Genomic DNA, 21,135 nt, shown 5'->3' on the forward strand with positions numbered 1-21,135 from the left:
TTCATTATTAAAATCAGTTTGTTCTTACACCTGATTTAACTTACGTTTTTTTTTAATTTTTAAATTATTATCTACTGAAACAGTTCTTTGGTTAAAAGTTAAATTTTTATTAAAAATTACTTAAAATAGTTTGTTTCGTTTGTGTTTTATTATAATAGTAAAATATTGAAGAGTTAAGGAGAAAAAATTAAAATTTTAAGCTTTTATTTTAAAAATGCTCCGTTTTCGTGCGGGTGAGTGTCGTTTAAATCAAATAATTTATTGAGACAATTGGGCGCTTCTAAGCTTTTGTTTTATCTTTTTAAGATCTACCCGTCTATATAAAATCGAAAGTATTATATTGAGTTGAACTGGTATTGTTAAAGTGTGTTTTTTCAGTAAAGGTACAATATACAGGGTGTTGTATTAAAAAATCCAAAGTGACTAATAATAGAAAAATGGTAAATCTAAGAACATTACAAGCATCAAATTTCAAACCTTCATATTGCAAAACAGGTGTATCTCTGTTTTTGTATAATTCCAACCGTATATTGTGAACGATGCTTTTTGTTGATTTTTTCTGTTGGTATTCTCTAATGAACGTATTAGAAAGAAATAAGGATAGGAGAATAAGCTTTAATTTACCAAAGTTAATTTACCTAAGTTTAATTTACCAAAATTTATTAACTTAGAATTCTTTTTTATTCGGTGTCAACAATGACATAAAGTTCAAATGCACGAAAAATGTATTTTCGTCTGTTATTTAGTATTAATGTTAAAATATCTCCGGACTCTTAAAAAGGATACAATTACCATTATTAACAGAACTACCATCAGCTCTAGAATTAATGGTATTTAATTCGGAACCATATTGTAGGTAAAATGAACACTTAAAAACAGCTAAAGTTGGCATTCACACTTGTAAATTTCACTCGTCTGTACTGCGTTTTGCTGCTCTCAGCAACGCCTCTACGAGAAGGCGATAAGCGTCACACGGTTGTCTCTATTTCGTATCTCGAGCACGTTCGCTGTCTTCCTAGCATTAAACTCATTAGTTTCAACTATTTCTAAGCAGAGTGCTAATTTGTAAGCTTATATTGGATTTCAGAGGTTTTGCAACTATTTTATGGCATTCGTACAGCAAAACAAGCAGACATATATTATTTGCAAGTGCCAACTCGGAAAACGAATAATTATGGCGAATAACTGGGAACATCTGTTTAATGTGTAATAGGATGTTTTAATCTCCGTGTCTATTTGTAGACTTACCGTACATGATTACATTATATTCTTGATTTTTAATTACTAATTATTTAAATTTTTTTTATTACAAAATTGATTTGAGATATACGTGTTTAGATGTAGAATACAGCTAAACTTTTTTCACATATATACTCCCCAGTACGAAAAACGGGGCACTTACATTTTTAAAAGAAAAACTTAAAATTTAATTATATTTAAACTTTTATTATAATAACGTAAATACAAACAAAACAAACTGTTTTAAGTAATTTCTAATAAAACTTAAGTGCTTATCCGAGAAACAAAATATTTGCATTATATTGTTATTCTTCTTTTGTTCTTGTTGATGTGAGTAATCTGTCAAGTCGAATCAAGTGTCAAATAGAATTTTAAGTTGAATTGCGTTGATTTAATCTTGAAAATTATGGTTGTTAATCTCGAAACAGCGGCTGCTACTGTTGCGTTGCTTCAAGACGGTGGAAGTGAGCGATATTTTGCTCAAAAGTATCAAATATCCAATAGTACTATGCACCGAATTTTTACAAGTTTCTTGGCAACCGGAGCTTACACTAGACCACCTGGAATCGGTACCCAATAAAGAACTAGTGCCCGTGATGATCGCTTCATCCTCTTACAAAGTCTACGATATCATCGTGCCGCGGCTGTACAAGTCTGAAATTTTTTCAGTACGTCCGCAATACTAACGTAAGTGAACGTACAATTAGACGAAGGCTTGGAGAAGCAAATTTAGGCCAGATGGCCATGTAAGAGTATGGCGAAAACCACATGAGCGTTTTGCAGAATGTACCTTCAGTCCTAGGAAAGGATATCAAGGGGCTCGATTATGGTGTGGGCTCGAGAGGTACATTGATGATATTTTCCAAGATTTCGTTGTGCCTTATGCTGGTTTTGTTGGAAATGACTTTGTTCTGATGCATAACAATGCCAAGCCTCACAGGGCTAGAATCACTCATCAGTTTTTAAATGAAGTATAAACATTCTTCTAATGGATTGGTCAGCATTGAACACAGACGCAAACCCAATCGAACATGTTTGGGACATGCCATGGGCGAAGGAACAGAAGTCGTATTCCTATCGCTTTAACCTTAAATCAGTTACAAGAAGCACTTTTAGAGAAATTCGAGCTTATTTCTTAACACAAAATTTCTCATTTGATTTTAGGCATGCCAAGGAAAATTCAAGCAATAATTCGAGCACGTGGAAGAAACATTCATTATTAAAATCAGTTTGTCCGGACACATGATTTAAGTTTTCATTAACAGAGCGACATTTTATTTCAACATTTACTTTCGTTTTTTTTTCCTTAATTTTTAAATTGTTATCTAGTGAAACAGGTCTTTTTTCAAAAGTTAAATTTTTATTGGAAAGGTTTGACGGTTTTTCCTAAGCTGTGTTCGCATTCAAGAATTTGTATTAAATTTTGCGTAAAAAAAACAACAAAGTATAACGAGGTATGTAAAATATTCACCAAGGCCTATGAAATATGTTATGAAACAAAGAAGTGTTTACCGAGTTGTATATGCGTTTCCATAATAACCGTGAAGACGTTGTAGATAATGGACGCCCCAATATCAAGAACCAATGAAAACGTAAAAAAAGTGACAAAACTGGTTATTAACGATCGCATTTTTTCAAATGTTCAAATTGTTAAATTTTGAACAAAAACAGCGGCGAATGGAAATGGCTTAGGGGTCACTAAATGACGTAAACTTCGTCCCAAATATTTACTCAAAAGGGTTATGGCAGGTGACGAAACATAGTGTAATGTTTTTTATTAATCTAATTTATTGTCTTTATTTATTATAAAAGGTTCTACATTTATAACACTTACAAGTTTATTAAAGTCTTTATTACAATATTCACTAATTTATTTCACAATATTTATATTTATTTCCGGCTTACAATTTAAACTCGATATTCAAAACTAGAACTAGAACTAACTGTTTTCAACAAAATTCCCTCCTTAAATATAAAATACAGTTAATCGAGAATCCCTTCGAATGCGGACGGCGACGCTCTCGAAAAGTCAGGTTGGCAAATAGGTTTTTTAGCTGAGCGGCGAACTTGCTAGAATAGAATTAGAAATAATATGTTTACAGTTAAATATGAATCATAATTTTATCGTAACATTACCCCCCTCTTAAAAGATGGTTCCTCCTGAAACCTTATCGGGACTGGAACTGGAACGATATGCTGGTATCGGCAAATGGACCCTCTTTTACAACTTCTAGTTGTATAAAAATGACAAGAGACGGTTTTCTCTACGCACCAGTAACTATGTGGATTGCAACAGACTAACACCTAGACTTCGGTGTCTTTAAAGATCTCCTCCACCATACTTCGAATAACCCTTTAATTTAATTGGCGGCACTCTAATTTTGGCATGGCTAACTTTTGCACGTCGGACTCTAGTACGTGCTGTCTCAATTGCAGTAAGGCTTCCCTTACATCTAGGTAGGTAGGTTAGTCACGGGCAGTGTCTTTTGTTACCAGGTAGAAAAGGTAACGTGATGCGTTTTGGAGATTCAAGACTTTCCCGGGAGCTGCCACTTGGCATTGAAGTTCTGCAACTCGACCGAACTTGCTTTACCAGTACCTCCATAGGCACCCACGAATTCCTCAAACGTGAGGTCAGACACATCTTGGACTTGGTTTACTTCCACTTCTTCATCTACACCATGGTCATTTTTGAAAGACGCCAGCCGGTTATGATGTACTATCATCGGCTTTCCCCTCGGAATCTTACTTATTTGGTGGATGACATCGTTGATTTTCTCCATAATGAGGTATGGACCTTCCCAAAACTGCTGCAACTTGGGAGAACAACCTTTTCGCTTGATACTACGTGTCGCAGTATATTGCTTAAACAGAATTCTTCTTAAGCAATATACTATGACGATGTCGAGTCGAGCATTTTCGATTCAGTGCGCGTCCTGTTGTAGGCATAGAACTATCAGGCTATAGCGACAATGAAGCTGAAGTTAGAGAATAGATAACGAGAACAAAAAAAATTACACTGATTGTCTAAACAATAACATGGCGTAATAAAAACATTGGTTTTCAGACTAAATCAAGAATATTCAAAGGTTAAATAAGGCCTATAATGATTTACACCGCAGAAACTAAGACAGAAACAACAAAAACTAAAAGATTGCTTGAAACAGCAGAAATGAAGGTACTTCATGGCATGCCTGAACAGAGAAACAAATGAAAATATAGAAAATATATGTGGGATAGACGATATTCACGGTTGGGTGCTTAACAAAAAAAAAGTGAAATGAACATATTAGCAGAATGGAAGAATGGTAAAAATAGCTCGAGATAAATCGACATCGGGACGGAGAAATATAGGCTGACCCCAAAAAAGGTGGAGCAACAATCGGAACGTTGCGCGTTGATGTAGGTGGATAAAATGTAAACAGGCAATTTGCCTAGAAGAACAAAGACGGAAGAAGAAGAAGAAAAAAATGTTGCTGATGTTAGTCCATACTGACTACATACTGGCAAAATTATAGATAAGTAATAACAATACAAATTTGGATTGTTGCTATCTTTACTTTGTTTAATTTTTATTTAAAATATGTAAATTTTATTTTAAGTTTAAAAGTAAATAGCAAATAATACATTTTAAAATTCAATTAAACATTAGTGTCTACGAAATATTTTCATAGTCAAAAACATTACAATGTAAATCATAGTTTGAATAGACAAATCCCGATATATTCATGGTCGAAAAGTTTGCAAATTTTCTTGGTTTCTCTTGTTATAACAAGATCAGCATAATGTTACTTCAAACTTATTGTCAAAGTTCTGTAATCGAATGGTAGAAAAATTACAATGCCAGAAGTTTACTTTGACTCCTTTATGATAAAAATGGAAAACAAAATATCTTTTTTAGTTACGGTAGCACTTTGGAATACGTATTTTACTAATAATATCGCTATAAAATTGTAGATAAAGTTTTTTAAATGAAAAATGGCTTTAATTTCTCACAACAGAGAAGAAATAACTTGTATTGTGTGAAGGTCTATATATTCTGTATATATTGTAAATATATACATAATAGTAACGAGCTTTCGAAAAAAAAAAATTCAAAATTGATATAGACAATGGAATAGGCCTTCCTGTTTTTTTGATGGTTACTCACTTCCACACAAGAATAACAAAACATAACTTCTATACATTCTTATTTAATTTCCTTAAAACACAAATTTAACCCGCGAACACTCGCATGGGGAGCTGTCGGTAACCAAAAGATTTTTAAACATAAAAACGGACGGCATAATTTTAAGGCGCATTAAATGACTTAAGCAAATTTATTCGCAAGAACGCAGTGTGCGCAAATTGTATTTTTATTATGACAGCGCTTGTCATGTAAGATTAGAAAATGTATTCTATTTTCGAAAAGAGAGAGGTATGAATTAAATTAATTAACTAAATAAATATTTCGAAAACTAGTATCTACAAAGATAAAGTTTAAAATACTCACCAAAGTCATAACTACTCGACTAACAGGAAATTAGACGAATACCAACCATATGAACAGGCAGGTTTTAGAAAAGGCTATTCAACTTCCGATCACCTGTTAACCACAAAAATATTAATAGAAAAATGTAACGATTACAAGTTTCCAGTTTTCCTAGCATTTGTAGACTACGAAAAAGCTTTCGATACCATAGAACCCACGGCCGTAATAAACGCAATGCAAAATTGTAGAATAGACAGCAGATATATTAACTTAATAAAAGAAACTATGAACCAAGCTACAGCTACATACTACCTAAATGAAAATGAACACACGAACCCTGTACCATAAAACAGGGGAGTCAAACAGGGAGATACTTTATCACCCAAACTGTTCACCTTAGTTTTGGAGGACGTTTTTAAAAACCTAAATTGGAAATATAAGGGAATAAACATCAATGGCCGCTACCTCAGTAATCTACGATTTTCAGATGACATAATCCTGATAGCTACTGACCTACAAGAAATGCAAACCATGCTTTTAGAACTACATACCGAATCTTCTAAAATAGAACTGAAAATGAATTTAAACAAAACAAAAGTCATGCACTCCGAAGACACCGTGACAATAATAAACGATAAAATTATAGAAAAAGTTGAAGAATATATATACTTAGGACAAAAAATAATACTAAATAGGGAAATTCAAACTGAAGAAATAAAAAGAAGAAGAAAGTTAGCTTGGGCAGCATTCGGTAAACTGAACTATATACTCAGAAATCAACAAATTCAATTACATCTTAGATATAAAGTTTTTGATGCATGCATTATTCCGATATTAACTTATGCGGCACAAACATGGACAATCACAAAAAAGAATATGAATATACTTAGAGTCACTCAACACGCGATGGAAAGAGCAATGCTAGGTATATCACTTAAGGACAAGAAAACAAACACATGGATAAGACAGAAAACCAAAGTCACCGATGTGGTGCAAAAATCATTAAAGTTGAAATGGGAATACGCTGGACATGTAGCTAGGAGCGATCTAAACAAATGGCACAGATCAATTTTAACGTGGAGACCATACCAACACAAAAGACCCAGAGGCAGACCTCCTATGAGATGGACAGATGATCTGAAAAGGACTGCCGGGAAAAATTGGCTACAAGTAGCGTACAATAAAAAACAATGGAAAGGAAGACTTGAAGAGGCTTATGTTCAGATGTGGACGTGAATGGCTAGACGAAGAAGAAGAAAAAGAAGAAGTATCTACAAATACTGATACGTCTATTAATACAACTTTTGATACTACCACTTCTGTTAATATCCCTAATAATATTAATATAAGTAATTGTTATGATTACGTAATTAATATTCATAAATACGTATTCATGAGAGCAATTATGTAATTTATAATAAAAATTTCATAGGCAATGTATCCATTCAGATTCTTTTTAGCACAATAAATGTGAAATAAATACAGAAAAATGTTGTTAAATGTACGTAACACGACATAAAAGTGATTTTACGAGATTCGCAGGATTCCAGAACTCGCCTTTGGCCTGGAAACTTTTTACTCATCCCGTAAATTACTATTAGTTAGCCGTGTTCTAATGATTATGGCATCTTTTATATTCATATTAACGACTAATTTTAAAAACATCTGTAGATGGAAATATTAAAGTAAGATTATTTCCGTTTTTAGTTTGTGGAAATAAACATAGAAAAAAAAATTTAATAAAACTTCACTTAGATTTTTAGTCATTTGAAAATAAATTTGAAGGATGTATTAACACTTATATAAATATATAGACTACTGTTTTATTCAACTTAAATATGCTGACATTTTAACAAAAATAAAAAACTTTAATACTACTTTATATACCGTGTAATTTTTTTGCCCCAAAATGCAGCTTTTGCAGCTCGTAAAAAACTTCCATAGAACGAGTGGGTGATGATAATTATTTTATCAACCGCCCTACAACCTGCATTAATTTGAACGTTGCAACGATTTTGTATGCGGCTAGCAAATTATTTGAATATGGATAAGCTCTAGTGAAAATTATGGCGAGAACACTATTTTGAACGACAATGGAAACTGAACCTTGTTTGAAGGCAAAGCTAGATCATATAGACGGTATCACGATTTACATATTGAAAATACCATGATGTTTGTGAATTATTTGCCATGGTGATTTCCAACGTTTTTTAACCCTTTTTGTGTAGCTGAGAAGTAAGAACAGTTATAAAATGTAGCAATATAAAAAGAGGCTGCAAAAGTGTAGAGAGAGCCAGTGTAGTTTAGATATTGAAGTAAAACATAATAGTGTACATATATATATATATATATATATATATATATATATATATATATATATATATATATATATATATATATATATATATATATATATATATATATTGCTGTGAAAGATCAAAGTCTGCTTAAATTTAAATTTTTCGGTAAACGACAATATTTCGTGATAAGTTCGCGGGAAATATGCTTTAAAAACTTTTTATTTATTACTTTTACTGGTAAATGTATGCATTTCCCAGAGGATCTTGGTAAAAGTAACAAATTCAAATTATAGCGATCGACACGCAAGCGCAACGCCTTTGTTTACCCCGTGCGTAATCAATCTTCAGTCTGCAGTGTTGATTGAGACATCAAAAGTGTTTCTATCCTAATTTGGCATGTGCTTCGTGTTTTTTAATCAATAATATTGTTACCTGCATATCTTTTAAGTATTTTCTTTGTCGACATAACGTTTTGTGTCAACCTACATACACACAGAACTGTCAGTTACATTATCCTAGAAATGATTATTTTTTATTTAACAATGCATGAGCGTTTTAATACAAAAATACTTGACGTGATGATAAGTAAAAATCATAATACTGTTTTGATTACAAAAGAGAAGTACCAAAGTTTAATAAACAATGTACATGTAAGTTAATCTAAAATTAATGGTAAAATACCGGATAATGTCATGAGAGTTGGAAAAAATAGGATGTCATGAGAGTTGGAGAAACTGATAAACTGATTTGCCCTATAAGTAAAGATAAAGAAAATGTTTTATTCTATTTTCATTTGGAAGAACTCTTTAAATTTATTGACGAAGCAATAAATCTAGTGTCATGAAGGTAGAACAAGAATGTTGAAGGAATTACAACAGAAGTACAAGAGTTGTAAAAAAAGTGTAGTAGTGAAACCTATACTTTCAAAAGAAATATTATAAATATATGTATATATATATATATATATATATATATATATATATATATATATATATATATATATATATATATAGTTATGTATATATATATATATTTATGTATATATATATATATATATATATATATATATATGTTTGTTTTGAGGTTTCCGCGGGAGCTATATGTGCTGTCACTATTTTTCCGGGTTTGACTCCGCGTTGTAAAATGCTGGTTTTCTTGAAAACCATTGTTTTGACGACGTTTCGGCAAGGTCTCACTTGCCATTCTCAAGCCTGGTGGATCTACTTCTCGTCGTTACTCGTACCAGTACTAATCGATCTTATCTTATCTAATTGATCTATTGATATCTTATCTAATTGATCTTACCGTAACTTAGAATTAAAAAACTTTACTAGTAACATAGGGGTGTTTTTTGTTACTATGTGCAAAAAAAAGTTTTTTTTAAGTTTGAAATGTATGGTAGCTTTAAACTTAACACGCAAAAGTTTAGCCAAGGTTAATCGAAAAACCCAATGTAACTACATTTAAAAGGAGGTACTTCTTTGAATTGTCGGCAATAACTAAATTTTTGATTTTTAGAAAGTTTAAAAGTGAGGTTCTGTTTTAGCCAGAACGCAAGCGCTGACAAATTCAGTAGTTCTTATGAATCTTTATGTCGTTAAGGTTCATTGGTAAAAACGAATGAAATTAAATCCCAGTATAGGGAAATATTATTTTAATTTTCTTTATTTAATTATATTCTATTGTTCATGTATTATTATATCTTATTGAGATGTATCTAAGAAAAGCAAGGGAATGTTATCTTTTTTAGTTAATGAAAATTAATTATAAAGGTAGGTTAGTTGTTAATGGATATATTAGTCAAGTTAGTTATCTGTGATGTTGTATTGTTCTTGGTATCTGATTTAAGTAAGAAGTGGTATATATCGCTTAGATTCTTAATGTCACTCTGAACATTAATGGAGAAATCGTTAAGGAAAATATAAGACATTTCAATGAACTCTCTTTTAGATTTATTGTTCTCACGGTGGAGAATTGTAGTGTTCGTATAGTCCATGAGATGACCAGTGGAATGGACATGTTTGGCTAATGCACAACGGTCAGGGTGAAGTCGAGAATCACTTTTGTGTAGTGTAATACGTGATTTCAATAATTGAGATGTTTGACCGATGTAGGAATTGTTGCAAGAGAGTTGCTCTCTTGTTGTTGCTCTCTTGCTCTATACTACGCTAAAACTTACAACTAAAATTTTACAAGTGCCAATAAATCAGAGAATAAGTTTAGCAGATGACCAACAGGGTTTTCGTAGTGAAAAATCGTATACAGATGCAATATTCATTATAAAGCAAATTACTGAGAAATCACTAGAGTATAATAGACCAGCATTTCTGTATCTGATTGGCCTAAAGAAAGCGTTTGACAGAGTAAGACTCAAAGATGTAATCCTTCTTCTGTATAATAAAGAAGTTCCCTTAAATATTATAAGAACTATCGATAATTTCTAACAAAACAACAAAATGGAAGTCAGAATAGATGGAAAACTTACAGAACTTATAGAAATAGGCAGCGAAATAAGACAAGGGGATTCATTAAGCCCCATGCTCTTCAATTTAAAGAAGGAAACCGTTAACAAAGGAAGATGATACTAAATGGGAAACAAAGAAATCAAAATACTCTGTTACGCAGACGACGCAATATTGATAGCCCAAGATGAAGATAGTCTGCAAAGACTGGTCCACAGATTTAACATAGTAGCAAAAGAATTTAATATGACAATCTCATCTCAGAAAACTAAAACAATAGTAGTCAGCAAAGAACCAACCAGATGTAAAATGAAAATTAAAGGCATCAGTATTGAAAAAGTAATGGAAGCAAAATACCTGGGAATTACACTGTCTAACTATGGAGACCTGGACAAAGAAGTGACAGATCAAGTACAAAAAGCAAATAGACTGGCAGGATGCCTTAATAAAGTTATAAAGCCATTTATAAAACCAATCATGACATACGCCTCAGAAACAAGACTCGACACAGCCACAACGCAAACGCTACTGGAAACGGCAGAGATGAGAGTACTGAGAAGAATTACAGGAAATACGCTGAGAGATCGGAAGAGCAGTGAAGACATTAGAAGAAAATGTAACGTACAGTGTACAAATAAATGGACACAAAATAGAATAAAAGAATGGAATAACCACATAAGCAGAATGGAGGAGACCCGTGTCGTCAAAATAACAAGAGATAAGTCACCAATAGGTAGAAGAAGTATCGGACGACCTCGCAAAAGATGGAGTGATAACCTTTCATAGAGGTATTAATCCGCCAATGAATAAGCAGAATTGCTTATAAAGAGAAAGAAAAAGAAGAAGAATATATATATATATATATATATATATATATATATATATATATATATATATATATATATATATAAACTAATTCCTTAGGATGTTTAGCAGTTTTACAAAGGTATATTATTGTGAAACACAGCATATTTTTAAGATGATGTCTATGATTTTTGTGCTTCCATTGACTTTGATGTAGGTGTAGCTTTGGAGAACAACAACACACAATGGGAGCTTGAGTAACAAACCCAGAGAATTGACAACTCAGATAATTAGGTCAAACCTAAAATTCTTAACTACTATAAGTCAAAAGTAATTACATAAATATTATAAATGGGTCTATAAGACCATTTATAATTTTTTATATAAAGAAAACAAACAATTTGTTTTTTGAAATTTTTTATTTATAAACTAAGATTACAAAAGTCTTCATTTATTTATAAACTAAGATCTTCAAAAGTCACAACATATCCCTGGATACAAAAATGAGACATTTGAGATGCTATGTTTTCTCTGTGTTGTTGTACGGGGCGGAGGCATGGGCGCTTACAGACACCACTATTAAAAAACTTGAAGCATTTGAGATGTGGCTTTAAAGAAGAATGCTGAGAATATCATGGACAGCAAGGATCACGAACAACGAAGTTCTAGAAAAAATGAAGAAGGAACCAGAGATTGTGTTTACGATCAAACGCATAAAATTGCAATATCTGGGACACGTTATGAGAAATCAGCACCGTTACTCCCTGCTGCAGTCTATATTGCAAGGTAAAGTCAAAGGTAAGCGAGGACCCGGTAGAAGGAGAATATCATGGCTGCGGAATTTAAGAACATGGTTTAAGAAAACCTCAACGGAGCTGTTTCGAGCCGCAGCGAGCAAGGTCATGATTGCCAATATGATTTCCAACATCCGAAACGGATAGGAACCAGAAGAAGAAGACGATTACAAAATGAAATACCACACATGGTTTAAAAACAAATTAAAGTTATTCTTTGTATTATTTGCATACTTGAACACAACATTGTAAACATACAGGCATTTTACACTCTGCGCAAACATAGTTCGTTTTTCTGTTTTTCTTGGCTTGACAGAGATTACATCTCTTTCTTTTTCGATTCTCATTGGCTCGAGGAGGCTGGAACACTTAAAAATTTAGTGCCAAGAATATCTGTCTCAATAGCTTGAATCTGACGAGACACATTCAAGTTATATATTCTTCTTCTCATGTGTGTAATAAACAAGTTTTGGGCTAATTGTTTTAGGAATTTTTCCTGATGGATAGAATGTTCTTTATTTACCAGCTAATAAAACACTCTGCCGTTAATACTTGCAATATTTAGAACAACAAAAAACACTGCCATTGACCGTCCTTCTGATCTTCAAGCTACAGAATAATTGGCACATTTCTGATCCAATGCATCCACACTGGTGATTGTCGAAATATAAAATAAAATGGTGTCGGGTTTTTTTTGTTCTTTGAACAACATTGTCATGGTGCACTGTAGATATCAGTACTACACTTTTGGCTTTCTTAGGTACATAAGATACCATGGTAACATCAGAAGTGAATTCAAACAAAGAAGAATCAACTGTCCTCTTTCTTTGAGGTAAAAATTCTGGCGGAATTTGGCGTTTTTTTTTTTTTTAATTGTGCCAACGTAGGTAATATCCTTTTTTTTTAATTTACCAACTATCTCTACCAAAGTGTACCAATTATCGACAGTCACTTTACGTCTTTTGCCAGGAATTTGTTGAGTAACCCGTAAAATGGCTTTGGTAGGATGAGAGAATTTTGCAGTTTTATTTTCGTTTCTGCCATTGTATATTTCTGCGTTATACATGTAATGCGTCTTAATATCCGCCAGAATTTGTATCTTTAAGTCATATTCAGCTGGCTTATTCGGAAAGTACATTCTAAATTCACATTGTCCCTTGAATGGAACTAACATTTCATCAATAGTCAAAACATATCCAAGGTGAGTAGTTGTTGGAACAATATTGTACAAATTGTTGAAATATATTATTAATTGGGACCAATTTGGTGTATTTTATTTTCTCAGTTCTTGTCGTAGCATCGTCAAATCGAAGACACGACATTATAAACGAAAATTTTGCTAGTGTCATTGTACATCAAAATAGAGCGCGGCCTGTTCCATCAGTTACCCACATTAAACGTAAATCCTCGTGTCCAGATTTAAATACTCCTTGCATATAGAGCAAACCAATAAACACTTACATTTCTACAATATCAACGGAATGTATAAAAACAGAACCGAATAACTTTCTGGAATTTGTTGTTTAGTGAGTGCTCCTCAGCACTCACTAAAATATTTGTAGAAGACAGCGCCGACGTCGACGCAACATTTTCCGGAATGTCAAACCGAAAATCCTCTCTTTGAAATAAGGCATCAATATTTTCGACGATAATAGGTTTATTTCGATCCATTTTAAACTGAGAAGAAAAAATACATATTATATTATTAAAAAAAAAGCAACAAAAAATAAATTAGAATAAACAAAATTAACCTTATATAAAATAATAATTACCTTAAACAAAATAAGTATGTAAATATCACGTAATTGCTATAAGTGGATTTAATACACCCAACTACGTCTATAAAATTTGCTAGTTCCAAACAAAATTATGCGCTGTTCACTATCGTATTTCAGACTAAATAAGCTAAAGTCGCATCCACATTATGCCATGCCTTGCCGATCGGTATTGCCGATCGGCAAAGCCGCATGTAGTACGGACGCAATTGCGGCTTGGGTTCGGGGCCCAAAGCCGAACCGATTCCAAACCCGATTGATGGCGGTCTCGATGAAAGAGAACCGTACCGATCAGTGTAGTGTGTACGTTTGTATGTAGGCAATCTTCGTCGGCATTCAGTGAGGGATCAGTGCAATTGATCACGAAGACATCTCGTGGCCTGTCGATTCACAATAATTGCGTGCTTTATTGTTATTCGGGAAATGGAGTGGAATGAAGAAAATACACAAAACCTACTTGAAATGTATCATGAGCGCCCCGTTCTGTGGAACAGCCGATTGGCAGATTATAAAGACCGGAACAAACGTCGCGATGCATTGTTGGAAATAAGCGTATCTTTTGGAGTGGAGAAAGAGGAAATCGAAAAAAAGATTAGATATCTCTTAAGTCACTTTGCACGGGAAGTAAAAAAAGAGAAAGATTCAGAAAAAAGTGGTAATGGAACCGAAGAAACTTACAAAAGTAAATGGTTTGCGTATAAGTTAATGGAATTTCTGAAGGATAAGAATAAACCTATTGTAACGCAAGATTCAGAGGTATGTATATCATATTTACACTGTAGTAGATACTTTATTCATTCTTAATAATTGAGTTCATATTTATACATAAATTTGAAAATATTGATATAATCATATTGGTATATCGTATTTCATTTATCATATTGAAAAGGCAATGCTCCTTCTTGAGAAATGAAGAATTCGGCCAATTCGTTTCTCACATTTTGTGCCGCAGCTCCACTCTTTCTTGCCCTTCTGCCAAAACTGAGCAATTTATTAGAGGAAGCATTTCGTTTCCAAAGCCCAGGATTAATTGCTCCAGTATCCGAACATTCTACATCAATCATTCCAGGTGGAGTGTAAAGATTTCTTGAAGTGTTTTTTCGCAAGAAATTGTGTAGGTGAATTAAGGCCAAAACTACGTTCGTTGCCGTTTCTGGTTCCAACAACATGGGCCTACGAAGCACTCGGAAAACAGCACTTAAAATGCCAAAAGCATTTTCTGACACTCTTCTTGCGCGGCTCAATCGATAGTTGAATATTTTATTTTTTGAACCTTTTTCCTAATGTCCTGCGAATGGCTTCATTATGTTTGTTGATAGTGGGAATGCGTCATCCGCCACAAAAACAAATGGAACATCAGTGCTTCGTCCTAGTAATGAACAAGCAGGTGGAAGGTTTAGGGTATTTTCTTCAAGGCACTCTTTGAAATATGAATCGTTGAATATGCCCCCGTCCGATATTCGTCCCTGACATCCCACGTTTGCATATATAAAATTATAATTTGCGTCTACAACAGTGAACAAGACAATGCTAAAGAAGCTCTTGTAGTTGAAAAAATCGGTTCCTGAATTTATAGGAGCTTGTATTGATATATGTTTGCCGTCCATAGCTCCGACACAATTTGGAAAATTCCATTTGTCGTTGAACTGCTTGGCTATAAAGTACCAACTTTCGTTAGTTTTAGTCAACTGAAAATAAAAGTTACATACCATAAACAGACGAACGAACTATAAATTGCAAAGCAAAAAAGTGGATTAATTTAGAAATTAATATTTTGTTTCAGGGTAAACGAAAACGAAAGGAAGAAGATTCACAAAAAGTAGAAACAGACGATGGGGAAGAGTCGCTACAAGTATTGGAACAGAGCATTGATGGTTCCGAAAATGATGTTGGAACAACAGCTCAACCTCAACCTAAATCAAACTCAATTAACATTGTGAAGTCCAGTGGTCGAAAAAGTTTGGCTACTAATTTACCAATTGTAAACGAGGCAGTGAATCTTATGCGATTTATTACTACTAAAAGGGCTGAAAAGGATGAATTTTCATTGTTTGGTGAACAAGTTGCAATGAAGCTTCGAAAAATTGTGGCCCCATTTGCTAGATTTTCCGTTCAGAATATAATTAATACTGTTCTATTTGAAGCAGAAATGGGCAAATACGATAATCCTCATTTCATAAATCATTCTCATCCATCTACTCCACAAGCATATCCACTGCAATCATTCAATGTTGCTTATAATTCAATACCATCTCCAGGACATTACCCCAATACATTAAGTGGTCGTAGTTCGACATCAACTTCTACTATTAATCAAGATGAGGACATTCACACTCTCTTATTGCAGTTGTAATTTCTTATATTTTTAAATATATAACAAACTACGATGAATAGTTATTTTTTCATACCTTTACGTAATCTTGAAGAGCATCTATGAGCGCTTTGCATACCTCTGCAACACATTTTGAAATAGTTTGCTTAGATATTTTGAAGGTATACATGAGAGAATGGTAGGAATCTCCACTGGCAAAAAAACGTAGCGTAACTGCAAGTCGTTCAGAGGCAGGAATTGCTGCTCTAAATGACGTATCTTTTTTTGAAATAACAGGTCCAATCAAATCTAACAATGTTTGGTAATCTGTTTTGGTCATTCGAAAAAAATTTCTGAATCCTGCGTCACATCTATATTCCAAATTTAATTCATCTGCGTCGTCAGAAATCAAATCTTTCATAAGATCCGTGGCACTGTACCTATAACGACTTCTGAGGCTTGGGCGAACCCAAAATCTCTTGGGACGTTTATATAAAGTAGAGGCAATTATTACAACAACTGCAGCCGCAAGAATCATATCATCCTCTTCTGAACTCATTATTGACACGCAACACTGTACAACTGCTACGTACAAACTACAAATATTGTGTGGACACCAGCGACACCAATCGGTTTTGCCGATCGGCAATACCGATCGGCAAGGTATGGCATAATGTGGATGCGCTTTAAGAATAGCCTGAGCCGCAGCCAAAAATAACTTAAGGTGGGAAGAGTGCGTGGTTGCCTAGAACTCTCTGGGTCTAACAGACCCAGATTATAGTAGTTAAGGGGAAAATACTTTTTGTTTTTTAGAATTTCGTGATTAAAGTGATAAGGAAAAACGAGTAACCAATTTTTTTTTATTTCGTCTGTGATTGTAGATAGGAAAATATGTTGAAATATACTTTTTTACAAAGAAATTGATAGATTGTTTACTTACTATAGTTGAGATAGTTACGAATTACTTACAAATAATTGTTAGTAATTTTTATTTTTCTAATTTATGTAACTTAGTAAACTTATTTTCTGTTTTTTAAAACAAGCTTAATGTGGCTTGACCCATTATTGCATAACTCCATCAACATATAAAATAAATACTTTCAAAGCATATTTATTTATGAGAAAAAATTTATCTATCACCCAGGTAAATCCCCAATCTGTTCTTCTTTACTTACCATCTTTGCGATGGAAGTTGTCAATTATCATGGCTATTCTGATCTTAAATTTTTATTTAGTTTAAAGTTTTATATCGTTGTTGATAATTTTAAAATATTTTTAAAACGGATATATAAATCAGGTGTATTCATTCATCTAGAAAAACATTGAACTCGTACTTTGTTTTAATTGAAAACATTGTTAGGATTGCACAGTTCGCTATTTTTAAGCATATCGAGTGCAAAAATATTTTAAATGATTGGGAATGTTTCGTTTTGATTATTTAATATTTGTTCTCCACACATACTAGAATTTCGATTTAAAAATACATCAACTTTAAAAGCATTTTAATGCTCTACCTGCGTATTTTAACTCAATTTTTACAGTTTTTATTAGTAGCTACAACATACATACCGGGTAATTGAAAATAGCTATCTAATATAATTAGAGAAGGCTATAAAATAAGTTTTTTTAGATTACCTTACATTTGGTTTAAAATTTTAGCCTTTTTTTAAAACAAATTTAAGAAAGATAATATTCATAAGTAGGTAAAAGAAATAAAATAAGACTTACTCACAATCAATTCAATTTTACTACCAAAACGACCGGTTTCGCTTAAGGTTGTTGTCTTATTAAGATAAAGATAAAAAATTACAGTGATTATGCCAACATTACATGTCTATGTTTATTAATATGAATAAAATTGATTAAGCAGACAGAGTAAAAATCCACAAATTGGTGAAAGATAATCTATTGAATTGTAATAAATTAGTATCAAACTAGGAAAACCAAATCAAGATGCTGAAATTAAAAGAAGAACACAACTGGCATGGGGCGCTTTCTTCAAATTAGCATATATCTTGAAAAACACCTCCGTTCCTGTAAACTTAAAGAAAAAGGTGTATAACACATGCATACTACCAGTTTGTACTTACGGCTTGGAGACAGTAGCCCTTACCAAAAAATCTGCTAAAAAATTAGAAACAACGCAAAGAGCAATGGAACGAATCATGCTTGGAATATCACTAAGAGACAAGATTAGAAACACCGAGATAAGACGTAGAACGAGGATTAGGGATATTGTGGAAGAAATTGCAAAAATGAAATGGCGCTGGGCAGGTCACGTAGCCCGATATAATGACAACAGGTACACGGAGAATTCTGAAATGGAGACCAAGGACGACAACAAGAAGCATGGCAAGACCTCAAAAAAGATGGGTAGATGACATAAGAACAGTGGCAGGCAAACAGTGGATTAGATTGGCGCAAGATAGAGAAAGATGGAAGCAATTGGGAGAGATCTACATTCAGGAGTGGATGGAAAATGGTTGACACTACTACTACTAAGGATTTCCACAGTTTTTACTGTCTTCCTTCACTCAACCGTTTTCTCCAATTTTCCCTGTCATTCCAGTCTCCATCTCGCAGGGTTCTTTTCTCCATAGCCTCGTCGATTTCATCTCTGAATGACCTTCGGGGTCTTCCTCTCTTTCTTCTTCCAATCGGGCTCCATTCTGTGATTTTGTTTATCCAGCGTCCTCTGTCCGCTCTTCTGACGTGGCCGTACCAGGATAGTCTCTTCTTCTCTATATAGTCGATTATGTCTGATTGCACTCCCATTCTCCGCTTAATCTCTGCGTTTTCAATTCTGTCTCTTTTTGTAAGTCTACAGCTTCTCCTCAGGAACTCCATTTCTACTGCTCTTATTCTACCTCTATTTCTCTTGTTTATTGTCCAGTTTTCGGACCCATATGTCAGGATACTTCTTGTCAGGGTGTTATATATTCTCTTTTTTGTCTTTATCATAATGTTCTTATCCCACAACACTGAATTTAGTTGTCTTATACAGTTTCTTGTTTGTCTCAGTCTGTTGTTTATATCTTCTTCTATTGTTCCCTGGTTCGATATTATGGTTCCTAAATACTTGAATTTATCTGTTCCATTTATTTGTCTTCCCTAGTCTATTTCTAGGTTTCTCATATCCTTGTTTTCTGTTGTTAGGTATTCGGTTTTCTCTAAGTTTATTTCCATTCCGTTGTTTTTATATGGTTGACATATATAAATGGTTGACAAAGAAGTAAAAAACAAAATACTACTTACATGGCGGTACAAGAATTATTAGTTATTGATTCGGGAAACATAGTTCAAACTATCCTGTATTGCTGATGATCGGTGATCTTCGGTTTTTATTGTAACTTTTTGATAATTAGCGGGGAAGTTTCTTGAGGGGAGAGATGTTAACAAATGAAATAGGAATAGGGTATTATTTGTTTGTTTGTTAAATGAAAGTGACGTTTTATATTATTTAAATTATTAAAAGTTATTTATATTTATTCAAGAGATATATTTTAGAAATTTCTGTTAATTTATTGAAATTTTATTTACAATAAAAGGACAGTTATATGACAATGAATGAAATTAGATATACAATTTTGTGGGTGTGCAATTTCTTTAACTTGTAATTATCAAATTGAATTTGATTTCTGTTTTGGCAGAAAATTTTGATGTCAGATATGTTAAAATTATTAAAACAAAAACAATTAAGGACACTTAGGGACAAACAGAACACAATTAAAAGGAAAAAACAGACATTAAATTTTAAAGGGGGCACTTATTGGCACTACATCACTTTGTAGGAGAGGAACTGGTAAAATTGAGTTTTTTTGTTGTCTACTAGAACTTTAAGAGGTAAATTTATCAAGCTAATGTAGGTTAAATTGTGACAGTTCTTCTTCTATGTCTTAGTATTGTAACTAAAGTTAACTAGTTTTTGAAGCAAATAGATATTACGAAATAGTAATTAAACATTTAAATGGAAATTGTAAGCTAATATGTATAATATTGGCATACTTTTAACAATCACTAAATGAATTAAATTTAAATGTGACAATCAAAATAATTGAAATAATTACTTATATAATAAACTTAAAGAGTCAGACTTACAAAACAAACTTAAGTGAATATTTGGTTTGGTAACAAATTATTAATCCAAATATGTAATGAATATACAAAATTTTTTGAAAAAACTTATTGTCGACGTGAATGAGCTGTCTGTAAGGGTATGTGTACTTTTTTTTTTTTAATTTAGTTTTAATATATTAATGTGGAAATTAGAGAAAAGTAGATAAATTGTTGATAGCAAATTAATCAACAAATTCCAGATATTAACTGAATTATTACCAATTAATAATGAGGTTGGTAATTCTGGTATATGACAGTTAAGCGCCGCGGCGCGCCGGATATGGGCATAACTGCAGGTATAGTACATCCACTAATAATTTTCCAACATAAACATGTCTCATTCTGGTATTAAAGAAACCGCCTTTCAAATCAAGGTTGTCAGACATATTTCCTAAAATTCCTAAGGTTATATTTAAAAAATATTCTCTATTCTCTATTCATTATTATTCAATTGCTAGTCAACGAACGACACTCTTAAAAAATGATATGAACATATTCCCAAAAAATATATCTATAAATTAATTAACTAGGTACTAATATTTCCATGGACTCTTCACTAATGAATTAAAGCAACCGAGAACGTTTATATATGACTTATGCTCTAAGTAATTTTCGAATATCGGCAACATTGTAGTCTGGAGAGAATTTGGACCTTCGATCTATCTTGACGTTGCCATGTTGGTGAATTTAGCGGTAATACTCTTATAGATATAATGATCGACTTTTAAGAAATCAGACATCTTTTAAGAATCCAAGTTCTCAAAAACGGTAACGAGAATTGTATTATTTTTTTCCAAATTTCATTGATTTTATACCTTACCTGGAAACATGAAAAATTGCAGATATATTAATATGTTATATTA

At 32.8% G+C, this 21,135-nt stretch overlaps 2 protein-coding genes across 4 annotated transcripts in view; both read left to right on the plus strand.

Moving 5' to 3' along the window:
* The window catches only part of nolo (ADAMTS-like no long nerve cord), a 2,006,971-nt gene that overhangs the window by 680,305 nt on the left and 1,305,531 nt on the right, over positions 1 to 21,135 (plus strand). The window lies entirely within an intron of this gene.
* On the plus strand, positions 14,182 to 16,198 carry LOC140444558 (uncharacterized). Its single transcript, XM_072536319.1, has 2 exons — positions 14,182 to 14,601; positions 15,629 to 16,198. Exons 1-2 carry the CDS (start codon positions 14,269 to 14,271, stop codon positions 16,196 to 16,198), a joined length of 903 nt encoding a protein of 300 aa, XP_072392420.1. The 5' UTR covers positions 14,182 to 14,268.

This window comes from Diabrotica undecimpunctata, chromosome 6, assembly GCF_040954645.1.
Source record: "Diabrotica undecimpunctata isolate CICGRU chromosome 6, icDiaUnde3, whole genome shotgun sequence".
NCBI lineage: Eukaryota > Metazoa > Arthropoda > Insecta > Coleoptera > Chrysomelidae > Diabrotica > Diabrotica undecimpunctata.